The 16,495-nt window shown below is 54.8% G+C and overlaps 1 protein-coding gene across 1 annotated transcript in view; it reads right to left on the minus strand.

Moving 5' to 3' along the window:
- The window catches only part of NAV1 (neuron navigator 1), a 69,021-nt gene that overhangs the window by 47,228 nt on the left and 5,298 nt on the right, over positions 1–16,495 (minus strand). Inside the window, exon 3 of the mRNA XM_026063795.1 lies at positions 16,326–16,491. Within this exon, the coding sequence (XP_025919580.1) occupies positions 16,326–16,491 (166 nt within the window). The remainder of the gene's footprint in view (positions 1–16,325; positions 16,492–16,495) is intronic.

Below are 16,495 nucleotides of genomic sequence, written 5' to 3' on the forward strand. Positions count from 1 at the left end.
GACATCAGTGGTATCTCCCGGCACCAGTTCAAACCCTTCGCAGGCCTTTTGTGGGTCAGAAGTGAGAGAGGCGCTTTCCAAAGCCAACCGGACATAACGGCGTCAGGCATAAATCTGGTTTATGAAGCAGGACGAGCCCTCCCGGTCGATGAGATTTTGGCAAAGGGCTCGTTGGCAGCGCTCAACTGTGCGAGGTCTCCTTAGCCACCTCCTTTCGTTTGGCTCCGTCTCTCCTTCCCACCCGCTTGCTCTCTCCTTCCTCCTCTTTCTAGGTACCTTCACCCTCCTCGTTTTTGAATCAGCAAGTCCAGGAGGGTGCTGGAGGAAAAGGAGAGCCAGAGGGCTTGAATTTGGGCTCAGTTCTTGCCCTTTTCACTCAAGCCAAGCCTTGGCGCTGCTAAGTATCATGGCTCTGGGTGGCAATACAACCGGACCCCACCGCGCTGCCGTGACGGTTGGTCTCTGCTGGGACCGAGCTGCCAGAACGGCTAGGAAAACACACCCTGCTCACAATTACCCCCGCGCAAACCCACAGTTACCCCCCTTCTACGGATGGCTGTGCTGCTAACCCTGTTTTTCCTACAGACGGACAGAAAAAAGCCCTGGAGGCCAGGCAAATTCTGCAGTGGGGTCTATCCCCTCGCCTGGCTCCAGCTACCCACCTCCAGAGAGCATCTGTGCACGTCTCACTTCACACATTGCAGCAAGGGAAAGGATTAAAGGGCACCTAATTCCCCTTTACTTCTATATTTCGGGGCTATTTTTCAGCCAAAGGCTTCTACTTGTAAAAGTGGCACTTATTAAAAACAACATTAGAAAGCGTATTTTTCTCCTGTTGACAAAATGCCTCGAAATTTAGTTGGAAATTAAAAAAAAAAACCCACCACACTAAACTTTCATGTCTGCTTGAAACCGTTCTGGTTTTGAAAACAGATTTTTTTTTCCCCACCACCACCATTTCCTCTCCCTGGTTTCTCCCCTCTCCCCTTGTTCTCTCCTCTCCATGCTTTAGCTTAAAAATTCTTCAGGCCAGGGAAAAAGTCAGGGCAGGAAAAGCGGAGGGGGGAAAAAAACATTAAAAGAAAAAAGCCTAAGAAACTGTGGCTTTTGCAAACCCAAGCAAACACATCTCTAAGCAGGGGAGAAGCAGCATTCCAGACTTTCTTCCTTTAGGAAAGTTAGAGGCGTTCAGAAGGATTAACCACCCTCCCCTATATCCCAGGCTGCGGATACAGCCCGGCTAACCTTCCCCAGAGCCCAGCAATCTGCTTCTGCCTAAAGCTTTTGCTCTCCCAGCACGGCGCTCGGCCTCAACCCAAGGCAGAGACAGATGAGTCAGGAAAATCCCTCCGCGTGGGCCACAGCCCACTCCGGCCCCAACCACAAAGCCCGGCTCCCAGCTGAGCTTGCAGAGGCCTGAACAGCTCGTAACAAAGCTCCTAGGAGCCGAGTGCACATCCAGGCCACGGTGGGACTGAGCCGGACACTAGCTCATTTGATCTCTCATATGACACAGATTCGGGGAACAACAGACTTAACCAGAACTCTGTTACTCAGCTGCACGGTCGCTACACGGGGTTAACGTGGTCTGTACTGCAGATGCCAAAATTGGGGGGCTGGTAAATGGATAGAACAAACGGTTAAATTCTGCTTCGCTAAACGCCCCTGCGTTGCAGAAGGCGGTCGCTCCCACCGAGGCTGAGACCGCTCCGCAACATCAGAGCTGCCTCGGAGGAGCGTGCGTTTTAAGGACAGCCGCCGCGCTAGCCCCACTGAACACGCCGAGAGCTTATGACCGAGAATGCTTCACAAGGGGATGAAAAGCTATATGGAAATGAAAGATCATTACCATGATCTCCTTGGAAACATCCCATCGGAGCAAGTTTTTCTTCCTCCTCCTTTTTTCTCCCCATGCGCACAAATTCTGGCACCCCGCGCATCGCTTGGCGCAGCCTCGGCGCTGCGGTTCCAAGACGCAGGCGTCTCATTTCTAAAGCCATTGTTTCGGATGGGCTATTGAGCTGCAAAACAGGGACGGTTGGGGATGGAAACCAGGGATCTCTCGCAATACAAAAAGAAGCTGGCAACCCCCTGATTTGGTTCGTCTTTGAAGCTATAGAGAATCTAATCCAAACAAAATTTGCTTTGTTCCCACAAAGGGAACAAGGATCTTAGCAACAAAACATATCAGCACCTCTGCCCCCGAACGTAATGACGGGCGAAGGGAGAACACAGCAAAGGGAGCACTGTTTTCCTCTGCTTGGTCACCGCCGCAGCGCACGGAGTGGCTGATTTTGGAAAGCAGCGCGATAGTTTTACACTCTCTAACATGTTCCGCTGGGGAATGCAAGGCTGGAAAAGCTGCTTTGCAAATTTACTTTTGAATCTGAGCTCTGGGTTTGCTTCCTCCTCACTGGCGTGCCGTTACAATCCGCGAGCACTCAGCCAGCCTGTCCAATGCAGGAACGTTTTCAGGAACCCCAAGAGTTTCACCGGTTTTAGTACAATGATTATTTGCCTAGGAAAAAAAAAAATCACAGTGGAAAGTTTATTACTCGCTTTTCACTTTCTCCGTCAAGAGCAGGGAGGGCTGTGAAGTGCACAGCAATGCAAACAGCAGTTGAGCTGAGATTTAATCCTGCCTCCAGGTTACTGTGATTTACCCACAACTAATAAGATATCTGACGGGAGGCAACCTCCCAGTGCAAGCAACGCTGCCCTGCAAACTCTGCTTGGAGGGGCTTTTCCAAGAAGTCTGGATAATCTGAACCCCACAACCCGAACAAGCATCTCGCAGGCTCCAAGATGACATTCCCTTGCTCATCCCCCACGCTGCTTCATGAGAAGGGCCGTTCCCTTCCCTTGCAGGAACCGGCCACATGTTCTCCATCTGGGAACAGATGCCAATGAGCCAATAATCTCAACTTGGAAAACTAACTGCAAATAGCAAAAAAAAAAAAAAATCGTTGAGTGCTCTACAGACCGCAGCCGGATGGTAGATATTAGCGCTTAAGTTCCAGCAGCACCGAGACCCTGCTTGGCACAGCGCAGCAAAAACACAGCTAAAAAGGTTTAGGCAAATGAAAATGAGATGGCTGAAGGTGTCACTGCCCAGGCAGCTGCCCCCTTCCAGATGTTCTCACCCTTATGCAAGGAACGTCTTGGTCTGCTGGTAAATCAGCGCCCAGACTGCTGCTGTGCTCAGCATCAAGTATTAAAGGACACCAGCTCTGTGTCTCCCGGATCCCCGAAACCGCTGGGGGCCATTCTGGTCCCTAAGGAAAAACCGAACAGCCTCAGGGTTGCTAATTCTGTCAGCCTGTAATAGCTCCCTCGTGGTTACGCTGGCTGGGGATTGCCCGAGCGCAGCGCGATGGGCCGTGCTTTTTATCCTCCGACGTAGGGCAGGGTGCTGGGCGGAAATGCTGAGATGATCCAGGTAGCAGGAATCCTCCGTTGCCCCATTTTGACCGCTCTGCGGCTTTTGATGACGTCCGAGCAGGGCCAAGGAGCAGAAGGAGGTCTGGCATTTGCTTCAGATGCTGCTGTTCCCTCTAGGGCCAAGATGCAGTCAGGTTTTGGGTGCAACAGAGAAGCTGTTTAACTGCTCACAGTAACTGCACTCGACAGTGGGAGAGAGGAAGTCCAGAAAGTGCTGCAGCCAACTTCAAATCAACCACGAATGAGCTATCAAACTGGAATTTGCCGAAGACAAAAAGGTTCACGATCTGCAAGCCCCCCCAGCTATTCGCAGCCCGAGGCACAAAGGCTCTGGGTTTACATCTCCGAGTCAGGCAAACACTGGTTCTTCTCCACCAGCAAGCGCACACCCAGGCACCAAGATCTCCAGGCCCAAACCAAGTCTAGGTGCATGTTCTTTATGAGAAACCACTACCACAGACCACCAGGAGCCAGTGCCACTGTTGGGTACAGGCACACACTGGCATCTCTGCTCCCAGGACACCTTGTCTTTGCCCAGCTCAAGGTCCAACGTGCAGCCTGGCCAGGGCGATTCCTCTTCTCTGTAAGAGCTGTGGATTTTTGTTCTGTTTTAAAATAAATTTGGGGTTTGCAGGAGACTCAGAGCAGGCCCAGGAGTGCTGGGGCTCGGAGAGGCAGCCACCTTCCTCCCAAGCCCAACAGCAGCCGGAGCAGTGCCAGAGAAAAGCCCAGGGGCTGTCCCCATCCACTCACCACCGCTATTCGCCTTCAGCAGCAGAGGCCTCACGCTCACCTGCAGACTGGGACAGGAAACCAAAACACCGAGTGCCAAGAGAGCGGGAGTCGATTAACTCCGAACTTTTGGTTTGCAGCTGCACAAACCCCAGTGGAGCCCGGCTCCAGAGCGAGTCCGTCTCCTCAGGAATTGGCATACGCCTTTTCCTGCTAGCGAAGGATAACAGCAAGGTTTCCAGGACACGGTCTTGTTTTCTTCCCTGCTGGGATGGGGAGGAAGCTGATCTTCATTATTTCCCTTGCTTTTGCTTTGCCGTGAGCGTCGGGAGCTCAGGAGGTTTCTCAAAGCCAGTCGCGGACTAGCGTGGCAAAAAGCAAGAGGCAAGGTGGCTGCGAAGCCTCTGCAGGTCCTACGCTTGTGGTGGCCACAGCACCTTTGCACTGCTGAGAGCTCCCAGCGCTGCCCTGCGCTTGCAGAGCGGGACAGCGCAGACACACTCCCAGGTCGGGGCCGGGGCTCACCAAAGCCCCTTCCCTCTTTGCAAGGGCCTGGTTTTAACAGGGACGGGGGCGCTCAGCTGTCCCCCTTCCAGCAAAGCAGTGCTCCCACCTCGGGCAAGAGCCTTTTGAAACCCCCTTGCCTTGCCCCGCTCTACCAGCGCCTGGTTTGTTGGAAGCCAGACGCTGCACTCGCTCCGGCAAAGCCTTCTTCTCCCGTTGAGGCACCAAAGCTAACCGGAAAGAGCTTCTGGAGGGGGAATCAGGCCACCACCAGGCAGAGAGAGCATCCCCCCATGGCACAGAGCCAGGAACCAGCTGGGAAGGGACTTGCTCACCCCGTGAAATGGCCCCATGGCCTGTTTTATACCAGCCCCAGCGTGCCTCCAGGAGCTCCCGTGTCACGGCAATCTATGTGAATTAGCTGCTATCTATTCTTCCACATGTTTGCATCAGCTTGGAAATATAATGCCAGTCAAAGATAAAATGAACTGGAAACGTCATGACAGCGTCTAATGCTCCCAGCCTGAGGGGCTCATTAAAGAGATGAGTTTCAACATTGTAGGTCCCAGTCTCCACAGCAGGTTCCTTTGCCTTGGAGTCACGAGCACATCCCCTGCTGCCAGTGCCCATGTCTCCCTATGCACTGGGCTACGAAATTAAGGGAAACGGTAAGGAGCCTGGCACGATTTCAAGGCAATGGGAAAATCGAGACTCTGCCACCCAAACCCTCAGAAGAGGGGACAGAAGGTAGCAGTTCATCCCCTCCTCCCTGAGCCAGTGTAGGACTGTAGGTTTTACAGGGCCCAGACTGAGTCCTCACGTGAAGATGTCCCCACCATTTTCCTCCCATCAGAAGATCCGGTCCTCCCAAGGATGGGGCCACGCAGCCACAACACAACGGAAGCCACCGACCAGCAGACAAGCCCACTCCACCACCAGCTCACGCCAGAGGCTCGATGAAGCTTGGTCCAAACTGCCATCAGCACCAACTCCCTATCACACTCCACTGAATGCGGCGTGCTGACAGCAATGAATTGGCATTAAAGAAAGAAAGAAAAAAAAACAGGGTGAAAATCCTCTTCGCTGCAATTTGGGCTGGCACACRACCAAAACGTACCCTACACTGATACGCAGGAAGTCTGAGAACATCATGATGCGCATGGGCAACAGGCRTGTGATTTTGAGAACTGTCTAATCAGGGAGTTATTCTCAGCCTTCAGCTATGTTGAAAGCTTACACGTCTATAAATAGCCAGCGATGGAGCTGTACCTGAATCTCAGCTTTGAACGTGATTCACTGCAGCTCTCTGAACCAGGAGAGCCAGGCTGTTTAGCACAGAGGCCGAGGACAGTGGTGGCATCAGGAACATTGCAGCCCCACAGAAAAAGCACGAAGGTGTAAGCTTCACAAAACCTCCTCCTGAAGCCTACGTGGGCTCCCAGCAAACCAGTGAGGGTTGGGTTCGGCCAAGCCCGCGCGCTTTGGAAGATCGCTATTGAAGAAACTGGTCTGGTGGCTTTACCGCAGTGTCTGGTTGCAGGTTTTGTTGCACAAAAGCGTGCGGTGCTGGGATGCGGAACAACCCCCAGTCCCAACGGCACGCACTAGTGCTCAAACGGGGCCGYTCCCAGCAACGGCAGCAGCCACGGACATGCCGAACCAGGCTGGGTCACTGCAAATGTGCCCGTCAATCCAGCCAGACAAGGGACACTGTCAGGAGACCTCTGCAAGGCCTGGCACTAGAAATAAAAGCGGTTCAGGCTTTTATTGGTGTTAAAGGCATCATTTATGCCTCTGTCGCACTGCAATTACCACTTTTCCCCACCTCCTGCTCACACTCCAAGGGCTTCAGCAATCAAAGTGTTGCTCTTCCCATTTTCCTGGGTCACACAAGAACAACCACCAACTCCAGCAGCTTCACCGAGCTGGAGAGAACCTCAGCCATGTACAGCACATCCAGCTCACTGAGCAGGAGAGGTTCCCATGCTGCAGTCAACTGGCTAGTGAGTCAAGGAAGTTGGCAAGCAGCCCAGCTTTCGAGCTGCTTCACCTGCGGCTGCAAGTCAGGCTTGCAACCTGCTGAGGGAATCGCGGTTTCGTGAGCGCAACACGCAGCAGGAAGCCTTGAACTCTAATTCTCGAAATTAAAGCTCGAAAGCTGACTCTTCTTTGACCTTCAGCAGGTCCCGCCTTCTTTCCAGCCCACCATCCCCTCCATAAAGCAGTATAATCTTCACTCACTTGCRCTGCTACTGGATGAGATAAAGCATAGGTAAACGTGAGGTGACACAGGAGCCCTGCAATTACACCTTCAGAAACTAAGGCTTGAATTCTGGATTTTCCGTAAATCCTTTCTATAATTTCAGGTGGATGCTTCAGGCCAGATCCTAACAGATAAGCTGGCCATCAGGGGGATTGCAAATTGCTCTGCTCTTAATGAGTTTAAGACAACGAGACCGATGTGAAACCAAGGAGGGATGCGAAATGAGTAAGTGTTATCCAAGCCTACACCAGGCATGAGTGGGAAATCCTGCACTTTCCATAGCACTGTAGTGCACACRTGGTCACTGGGCACGTTCATGCATCCATGCAGGTGGAGACATGTGTCTGCCGCTGCGTGTGTGCAGGATTCACATGCATTTCACCGGGCAGGCACGGGTGCACCGATGCACGTGCTCTCGTCTGTGGGTCTGCTTGCGCATCACGTCCAAGGAGCTCACACGCTGTGCTGGCCCCTGCTCCCAGCGCACGAGGCTCTTGAGCCATCTCCCCACTGTAAGGCTGCTTGCTCTCAGGGGCGAGGAAAATGTCCTGCCCAACCGTGCTACGAGAGCGCTTAACGCTAAGCTCCCCTACGTGGATTCCAGCGGCTCCTTCCAGTGGCAGACGAATCTCAACCCTCCTCCTGCATTAATCAAAAATACGTTACTGCCTCAATTGGACAAGACAAATAGCAGCGTAAGGATCGAGAGAAACACTTGAGGGAAACAAAACGCGAAAAGAACAGATAAGAGGAAAGATGAGCGAATCTGAGGGAGYGCTGGGCACCGCTCTTCCGTGTCACACCCGCTTTGACACAGGCACATCTACATTTGCACAGCTTCTAATCTCAGCCCTGCATTGCAGCATCCCCTGCCTTCCCAGCTCCCCTCCGCGCTCTGCTCCCCGGCTCGGAGCTGCAATGCAGCAGCGTGGGAAAGCCCCGCTCCCCCCTTCGCCCTGCTCTCCTCCACCCCTGCCTTGTGGCAGCTCCGCGGCTCCCCTGCTCGCCTCCCCCCCTCTCGCACGCTCTGCTTTCCCGGAGCTCGCCGCTTCCAAGTCGGAGCAGCCGCTTCAATGCAGCAACCCCTCCCCTTCCTCCCCCAGGGATGGCTGCTTCACACGCTCAGAGGAGAACATGACTTTGCAGGATAGGGGATAYGGCAAAACTGAGCTATATCTGATTTCCCACCTCTTGTGTTACCACAACTCTGTAAAAAGACTCCCTCAAGGCATCAAGCCTGGAAAGGCCAAGGACTAAGCTAACCCCAAAAGATGGAGCCATCCCCATGCCACCCAGCACAGCATCCCAAAAAGCCAGCTGCGGTCACCTTCGCAATCCGTGTGCCCAGTGTTGGGGTGCAAGACCCCCAGGACTAGCGCCCAGCATCGCAGCACAAACCCAGACCTAGCCAGCTTCACCACCCGGCTGGTCTCAGTCCTAATCGCAGCTGCCACTTGTACCACATATGCTACATGTACTCACGCACCCCGGGACATTGCTGCTCCACCATACACACAGACCATCAACACCACGCACGTACGTGCACACACGGTGGCACAGAGGAGGCTCTGGACCAGATGAGCAAACCACTCAGGTGACCCAGCGAGGCCACGTCACTAGGTCCAACACCGCCTGGGTCCCAGGAGAGCGGCGTGAGGTGTCCCCAGGAGCTCAGTCCTACAGAAAACCACTTGGCCCTCAGCAGGCAGGAGGCACAGTTCAGCCAGGCAACCAGAGAGACACATGCTAGTCACGGCAGATGGGCTGTCACTAAAGGTTGGCGTCACTCAAAGGTTATACACCTTGAAGGGTGCAATCTCCGGCTCTGCAGTGACCTGGAACGAATCCCCCCAGGTGAAGCAGGCACAAGAGTTAGCCAAGCGCCTTCCTCGGAGACTGTAATGAGGTCAGGCCCAAAAGGACCATGTGCRGGGAGGAAGGGGGGAAACTGCTGTCCTGCACCATGAAGCATGAAGCTGCTTGGGAAGCTAATGAGCTGATAACTCAAATGGACATAACAGGGCAATGGGAGACGGGGACTTGTGCTGGGGAGGGGGCTGCTGGCACAGAGACAACCAGTGCTGCAGTGTGAGAAGCCAAAGTCAGAGCAGAGAAGCAAAGTTGGGGACACAGGGCAGCAGGAGGAGACTCCATGGAAGGAGGACTTGACACAGGTTCTCTGGGTGCCACCCAAGCCACAAGTGCATCACTGACAAGGCAGGTCTACCCTGGCAGGAYCCTTGGGTGTCCTTCTCCAAGAGCAAATGATCCCAGGAAACCTCGGCAAATGCTTCAAGAGGACTACAAGGCCTTGAGGGGACACTGCCCAGGCCCAGCTGTGATCGTGTCCCACCAACAGATCACAGAATAGCATTTCCTGGGCTGCCTGTATCAGCCTGATATCAGTCACTTACACCAGCCCAGAGGAAATGGAGTTGCATAAGTTTTTTTCATTCATTCATACATTTTCCTCAGCGGACAAATGTTGGATTTGGGGGCAAAAATATAGGCAGTCACTGAGAAAGTCCAATTTCAACAGCAATTTTCCAGGTTCTTTTGGGGGAAGAATTTGTTTTGGCAATGCATCTCCAAATATTTTTGTATCCAAATGTTTGCACTGTTCCTTTTTCATGGGAATCTTTGAAAGAGAAATTTGGATTTTTCACTGCTTTGTTTGCACTACCATTATTGGTGGAAGACGGCACTTCCCAGCCAGGTCTGTGGTCCTCAGGTTGCATTTCCAAACTTTCTCCCCACTCACTGCAGCCATCACAGCTGAGAGATAGGAGATACCTACCCTCTGCCATCAGGCTCCCACTCCTTAGGGGAAGGCAGGGGACACAAGGGTGGAAGTAGAGACAAGACAGCATAACCCATCCCTTCCTCCTTGCTCCATAACCCAAATGCAGAAGTTCAGTTCTACAGCCAGAAGGAAATAAATTCCCACCCCAACAATCTTATCACAAGGGCGCTATAGTGCAGGGGTCTTAAGAGAGGAATCGCATTAGCATAATAGTGATATCGGAACAGTTGCATTGCTTTACGAGGCAATAATCTGCTCCCAACGCTGTGAAGAGCTACTTGGTCTCTGACCTCCTCACGCTCTCACACCAGGGAGTCCAGTTACTGCCACAGAGCTGCAATGGTCCCCATTAGTGCTTAATTAAACAGTGAGGGAAGCAGAGAGGTAGAGATACCCCTTTTAATCATGTACCATGCGCCTGGCCAGCAGGGAAGCTAATCAGGAGGGATCTATTCCCGGGATCTATTTGGGAAGGCATACCCTGGTGAGACCATCTCCACCTGGCTTGGCAACATGTCCGCACAGGGCATGTCAAATATCGGCCAAGCATGTTTTCCGCACTGTTGGGTTTTTACCAACCACAATCTCATGCAATGTGAAGATCCCACCCTTCAAGGGGCCTGTGTGTTCAGCAGTCCTCACCAGCCCTTTGGCTCCTCTTCCCATCGCAGATGGGTTGCTGGCATCCACTACCCAGCCAACTGCCAGCCTTAGGATACCTCAGGTCTAGGAAAGCTTGCCCTGACTAGAAGTTATTGCTGGGGCTGAGCCTGGTCATACTAGCACCCATGGGAGCACCAGGTCATCCTTTCCTTCCTCCGTGACACATGCCATCCCTGTCCTGGAGGTTCAGCTGCGTATCTGGGAAGCCCACCCAAAGGCTGATCGGTGGAAGTAGGGACCACAACGTCCAGGACTGAGCACAGGACTGGAGGCAGGACATCCAGTTCCTCCCTCACTCCTGCACACCGCTCACCCGCAAGTCACTGCGCCCTTCCTGTCTGCAAAGCACAGCTAAGGATGCTTCTCTGACCTGCAGCCAGGCAGCATCAGGGCTGCTCTGCTCCAGCAGGACCTTTGCTAGAGTGCGGCCTCCATAGGCACACGTTGCCCAGCAAAGATATCCCTGCTAGGGCACTCGGGGAAGGGTGGCATTGCCCACCCAGTGCACGAGGGGCTGCAGAACTGGGATGGGTTATACCTGCACCCAGCCCCTGCAGAGCCTGGCAAGGCTACAAAGGCTCCTTGAGCAAAGATTTTAGGAAACGCCCTTACCCCTGGGATCACACATGCATCTGTCTGGGCTCTGGCCCATGCGAAACCCAGCCATCTATACACTTATACCCATTAGTAACCACTTAAGAGGCACCATACCCAGCAAGAGAAGGCCAAGGAAATGGCTGCACGAAGTAACTGCAGGATCTTGGCCATGCTCTAGGGATTTTTTGGTAAGTGCAGCAATCACTCCGGGTCCCAGCAATCACTCCAAGTCCCAGCACCCCAGTGCAAGTGAACTCGCACACCCGTAGGCCTTCCTGCACCTGCACACTCTTGTCGGCCGCACACGCACGCGGAACAGCTCAGCGAGCTCCCTATAGCGAGCTCTTCCACCACGCTGGAACCTTCCTCCTGTGGCCGGTGCTGGGATAATTAGCAAACCCAGCTGCCATCCAGCTTTGATGAGAAGCCTTGATCTCTCTGGTTGATGCGCAATGTATAATTTTGATGTTGGAAATAGCCTCTACAAAGCACATGTGGTTGCTGTGTCCCAGTGACCTCTCCCGTCTTGCGCAGGCAGCTCCGCTTTAAACGCAGTTGCATCTCTACCAGCTCTACAAAGGCTTCGGTGTCATCAAACAGATGACACAGCTGCTGTAACCAAATGAGAGGTAACATTTGGCCACTACTAAATAAATTGTATTTTTGGCCAGCATTGCACCACAGCTTGTGTACACTTCTYGCAGGAGGAACATGCGGTGGAAATGAGTACTCAGGTGCAGAGACCAAGGATGCAGAAGGCCTCTGTAAGTCATCATGTTTGGYGGAGCAGAGCACTCCGGTTAGTCAGTGGCTGAACAGGCTTTTGAGCACAGGTCAACAATTCCTAGACAACAAGACCTGCAGAGGCTGAAAGTCAGTGCAACTCACACCATGTCTGCCTGTCAGTACGAACCAAGCTAGCAGGTCTTCTCCAGCCACTCTGGACACAGCATCATCCAGCACAAACGGCAAAATGGCTCAGACTGATGTCTCTAATGCCAAAGAGGTCCACAAAATAGTGTGGAGAAGCCATCCCTCCCTCTGAAACACCTCCTGAAGCAACAGAGAGCAAGCCTCCCTCTTGGCCTCATTCACCAGTCCTAGCAGGGTTTGCAGCCAGCTCTTCTGAGTAAGGGGGGATCCTGTCCTGTCTGCGTCTGTCCCCACCCCAGGAATAATCTCTCCCTCGGGAGCCAATTTCTGGAAAGTACCATGTCACCGTCACCCCTGGAGAAGGTTTTACCTGCATGGATCACACCAGGAGCCAGACAAAGGGATCAGGACCAGAAGTCTGAGGCTCAGCATGCATCCAGGGTTTCACACACCCAGCCTTGGGTCTGCCACCGGTGCATATGAGGAGATAGTGCAACCACCCCCTCTCTGCTATCATATCACTCCCTCCTCTGCACATCTCCAAGCTCCACTCAGCATCTTCACCACACAGACCATCAAAGATATGCCAGGTCACAGTTGGCTTGGTTAAATCTGGAACAGGTGAAACTCAACGGCACAACAAGCAGTTCAGCCTGCAACCCTATGTAAGAAAAGCTAAGTTTAAACAGGATTAAGTTCCTGACCTGTCCACCCTAGATGTTGTCCTCATCTGACCCTGGACAGCCAGCCCCCAGGGCCACCACAGGAAGCCCAACAGTCCCCAAATGCTGGAAAATTACCTATTTCAGCAAACATGCAGACAAAGGGGGTTCACAACACCAACCTGGCAGTGTTCAGCCCTCACAGGCCAGCACACCAAGTCTCCAGATGGCAAGCACAGTCCGAAGTTCAGCGATGCTCAGCACCTCCCAAGGACAACATCAGCACTGTGGCTCCAAAGTAGGCCCCTCACTCCAGGCAGGAGCTAACAACTGCAGCAAGACATCCAGAACCAGCCCAGAAACAAAAGTAGATGTCGGGGGCGCTTTCACAAGTTGTGGTCTTACTAAGCACGCACACAAGTCACTGTCCTGCAGTCAGCACCTCTGGTATTCCAGCAATTGCCACAAACCAGGAATCCCTCCTGGGTGGCCAGTCCTGCATCCTCAGTGAAGCTGCAAGAATTTCTCTTGGGGACACTGGGGAAATCCCCCTGTCTCACAGCAAAGTGAGAGAGCGGGGACACCGAGATCCACCCCAGGCATGCAAATGCCAGGCAGCAGCACCATGGGTGGAGATTGATTAGTCCTATAAATGACAAATCCTTCAGCAATCCTGCTATGCCCACTGCTCCAAAGGCATCTGGTGTCATCTTGGCATTAGGGATGAGGGTGGACATCCCCGAGGCCAGCTGTGGGACTGCCGTGGCAACCTGAGCCCGTGCACTCCCGCAATGAGACTGACCTCTCGTGTCCAGACTGTTTTCACCTCTGTAATGCGGCTGCCCCCGGCACTGGGCTCACTCTGGCTTTACGCCAGTATTTTGCTGTAAGACCTTCTGTTCCGAGCCACCACCGCAGCTCCTCACTCCCCAACGCTGTACACGGCCACGGAGCTGAGGGCAACACCACCACGGTCTGGGAGGCTCCACGCTTGCGCATCGGCAGACGCTCGTGCACACTGCATTGGAGCAGAGGCTGTAACACCCCGACGACTCTTTGCACAGTGGGTTTTGCAGCAAGCGAAGTGGGCTCAGCAAGCACAGCTTTACAAGCTCCCGACTTAAGCACATACTGTGCTCATACCACCTAACCAAGCCTCACCAACGGGCTCCAACCAGGGATGACTTTCTTCCCTTTCTCCGTACAACAGGGCTCAGCAACATGATTTGGCTCACGTCCCCCACTCATCACACACCTGGGAGAAGGCATCTCGAGCCAGCTCTCTAAACCTTGGAGAAATTCCTGGTACGCTGCACCATAAAAGGGGGCTCCCCCAGGAAGCCAGGACTTCTCCAGGACTCGAAGGGAGAAGGGACTCGACACGTCTGGGCTCCTGGCCCACCCCATCCCTGTCAGTACTGCTTGCATCCCAGCTAACCATCAGTGCTTTAAATTTAGCTAACTCGGGTACCGAGAGCGGTCTTGTCATGGCTGCCCGGAGCTAGAGCAGGCTAATTTGCCATCGTCTCAAGCCAGTTTGCAAGAATGAACAGAGCTTTTCATAGCTGCAAGTCCCCCGCTGTCCTCACCCGACCGAGCCCGTTCGAGCCTATCCACGCTGTCGTGTTGGACTGCAGGGGAGAAGGAGCTTTGGCAGAAAGCAGAGGGCTCTCGACACCTCACAGGCTCGGAAATACCCTGGCAGATGCTGCCTTGGTTTCCTAGAGATCAGCTCAGCCTTCAGCCTACACATTCCACCAAGCGATGGCCACGATGGAAACGCAAACGCTGGACACAGCTGCGCTGAGATGCAGACCCGGATCAGCCTACGCAATGGGCAGCAACACCAGACCCAAGGCGTGCCCAGGAGGCCAGCATTTGCTAATTTGATGAAAATCTCATGCAATACCACACGCAGAACAAGCCCTCGGCCACACAGCCTGTCCTTCCCAGGCTCAGAGATCAAATGCACCAGGCTAGCAAGACCTACACAGCCAATGGCTCACACAAATCCTGCAGCAGCTTTCTGGGAGAACGGAGGAAACAGACCTCCCTTTCTCAGCCAGAAGCAGCACCCAAGACATTGGAGGAGCTTTTGATTCAAAACCACACGCCCAAACCGCAGGCTCGAACTTCGAGTCTGCATATGCAATAACTGGGCACTTTTCCATGAGCAACTTCCACGTAAGACTGGCACGCCGTCACCCAAGGTCAACCTCTAGGACAGGACAGCTCTGATCACAAGCAGTAGATGCAACATCCAGCTGAGATGGGAGGGGAAACTCCATGTTCTTTGGTCCGATTTAGAAACAAGATGCGACCAAAAACACAAGGGGGAAGGAAAAACTCAAGCACAACCTGCAATTCCTCCTTGCAGGGAGACTGGAGAAAAGCCGAGGAAGAGACTGTGCTCCGTCCCATCGGCGCTTGGGCTGACTGGGTGCTTTCCCTCCCTTTTGTGGGGCAGCCCTGTCCACGGTGGAAACTATCCCTGGCTTCATGTTCCTCACCTACGCAACACCGAGGAGGCCAGAGGCCCACCAGTGGGCCCCCAGCCAGAGACACAACAGAGCAGCCCCCGCCTTGCGCAGCCTCCAGACGTAGCATCAGCCGAGTCTCTCCAGGACATGCTCGGTGACCAAGCAGGCTGGGGGATCGTTCCCAAAGCCTCACAGGAGCGCAACACGATTTCCTAATACCACAAAAGCCGTAACTGCGATTCCCTTCTGAAATCTGGCCCTGGATCATCTTGGCTCTGTCTCTGAGCCAAGCAGACGGACTTCAAGGATCGCTTGGCCACGGCGAGCTCCAGGCCTCACAGGTGCTCTGTCCACCCCACCGCCGACCCAGCTGTGACTCAGGCTCGCAGCCGAGGCAGGGAACGGGGGCGATGAGCACACAGACCTGACACCACTGTCCTAAAATCACCTCGGAGCTTGTGCTAACGGATGGGTAGAGGCTTCTGGCTCCCTTCTGTACACCGGCAACGATATTGCTGCCCTGCCTGCTGGAGAAGCGTGGGATAACTACGCGAAGATGAAAGCTGCTCGTGCAAGCATGGGAGATGTGCCTCTCACCGACCGAAGATCTCTCCGCGCAACGGTGCCCACGTTTCCGGAGAGGTGCGGGCAGGGGAGCGAGCGCACACTCCTGGGAGGACGCATCGGCAGCCAGAAGCAGAATCGCGCCTGGCTTCCCAACTCGAAGGCCGTGCGCCGGACCATGTCAGCTGCCCGCCGCGAGCCGCTCTCCCCGCCTCCCTCCCCTCCTGCCAGCACAGCTTCCCCCGGGGGCAAAGGCCGAATCGGGGCTTCGCCGGCCACCGGCAAGCCAGCGCGACGCCCGCGCATCGGGCTCGGGGCCCCGCCTGAGCTCTCTCCAACACCAGGCAGGAGCCACGTAGTAAAGGGAAAGTTCTTGGTTGGCTTCACTGACGGCCAACGAGACCTCCGCTTCGAGCACGGCCGTGGCTCCCGGCCAGCTTGCCTCCGGGCGGCACACAGAGGGAGCCGGGCCGGGACAACAGCCCGGGCACTCCCAGGCGATGGAGCCGAGCCCACGGCAGGTCACGCTCCGGCGCGGGGAGCCTCGAGGGAGGGCAGAGAGGCCGGAGACGCCTGCGAAGGGAGGAGGCCGGCGCGGCCACGAGGTGAGCGAGGCTGGCGGTCCGGCCAGGCCTGGTCTGGCCGCCTCAGCTTCCCTCCCGCCGCCCGGCCGGTGCCGCGCGGGCCACCTCGGCGGGGACCGTCGCCAACGAGGCCGGGCGCCGCCGCCGCCCCGCACTCACCCAGCATCTGGCTGAAGAGGAGCTGCTCCAGGTCGCCCAGCACCGTCACCACCAGCTCGGGGTCCACCTTGAGGTAGGGCTTCTCCTCGGCACCCGGCGCCGCCGCCTTGCCCTTGCCGCACAGCAGCTCGTCGTCGCACTTGCCGTCGCCGCCGCCGCCGCCCGCCTCG

Source organism: Apteryx rowi, unplaced genomic scaffold (genome assembly GCF_003343035.1).
Source record: "Apteryx rowi isolate R43461 unplaced genomic scaffold, aptRow1 scaffold_200, whole genome shotgun sequence".
NCBI lineage: Eukaryota > Metazoa > Chordata > Aves > Apterygiformes > Apterygidae > Apteryx > Apteryx rowi.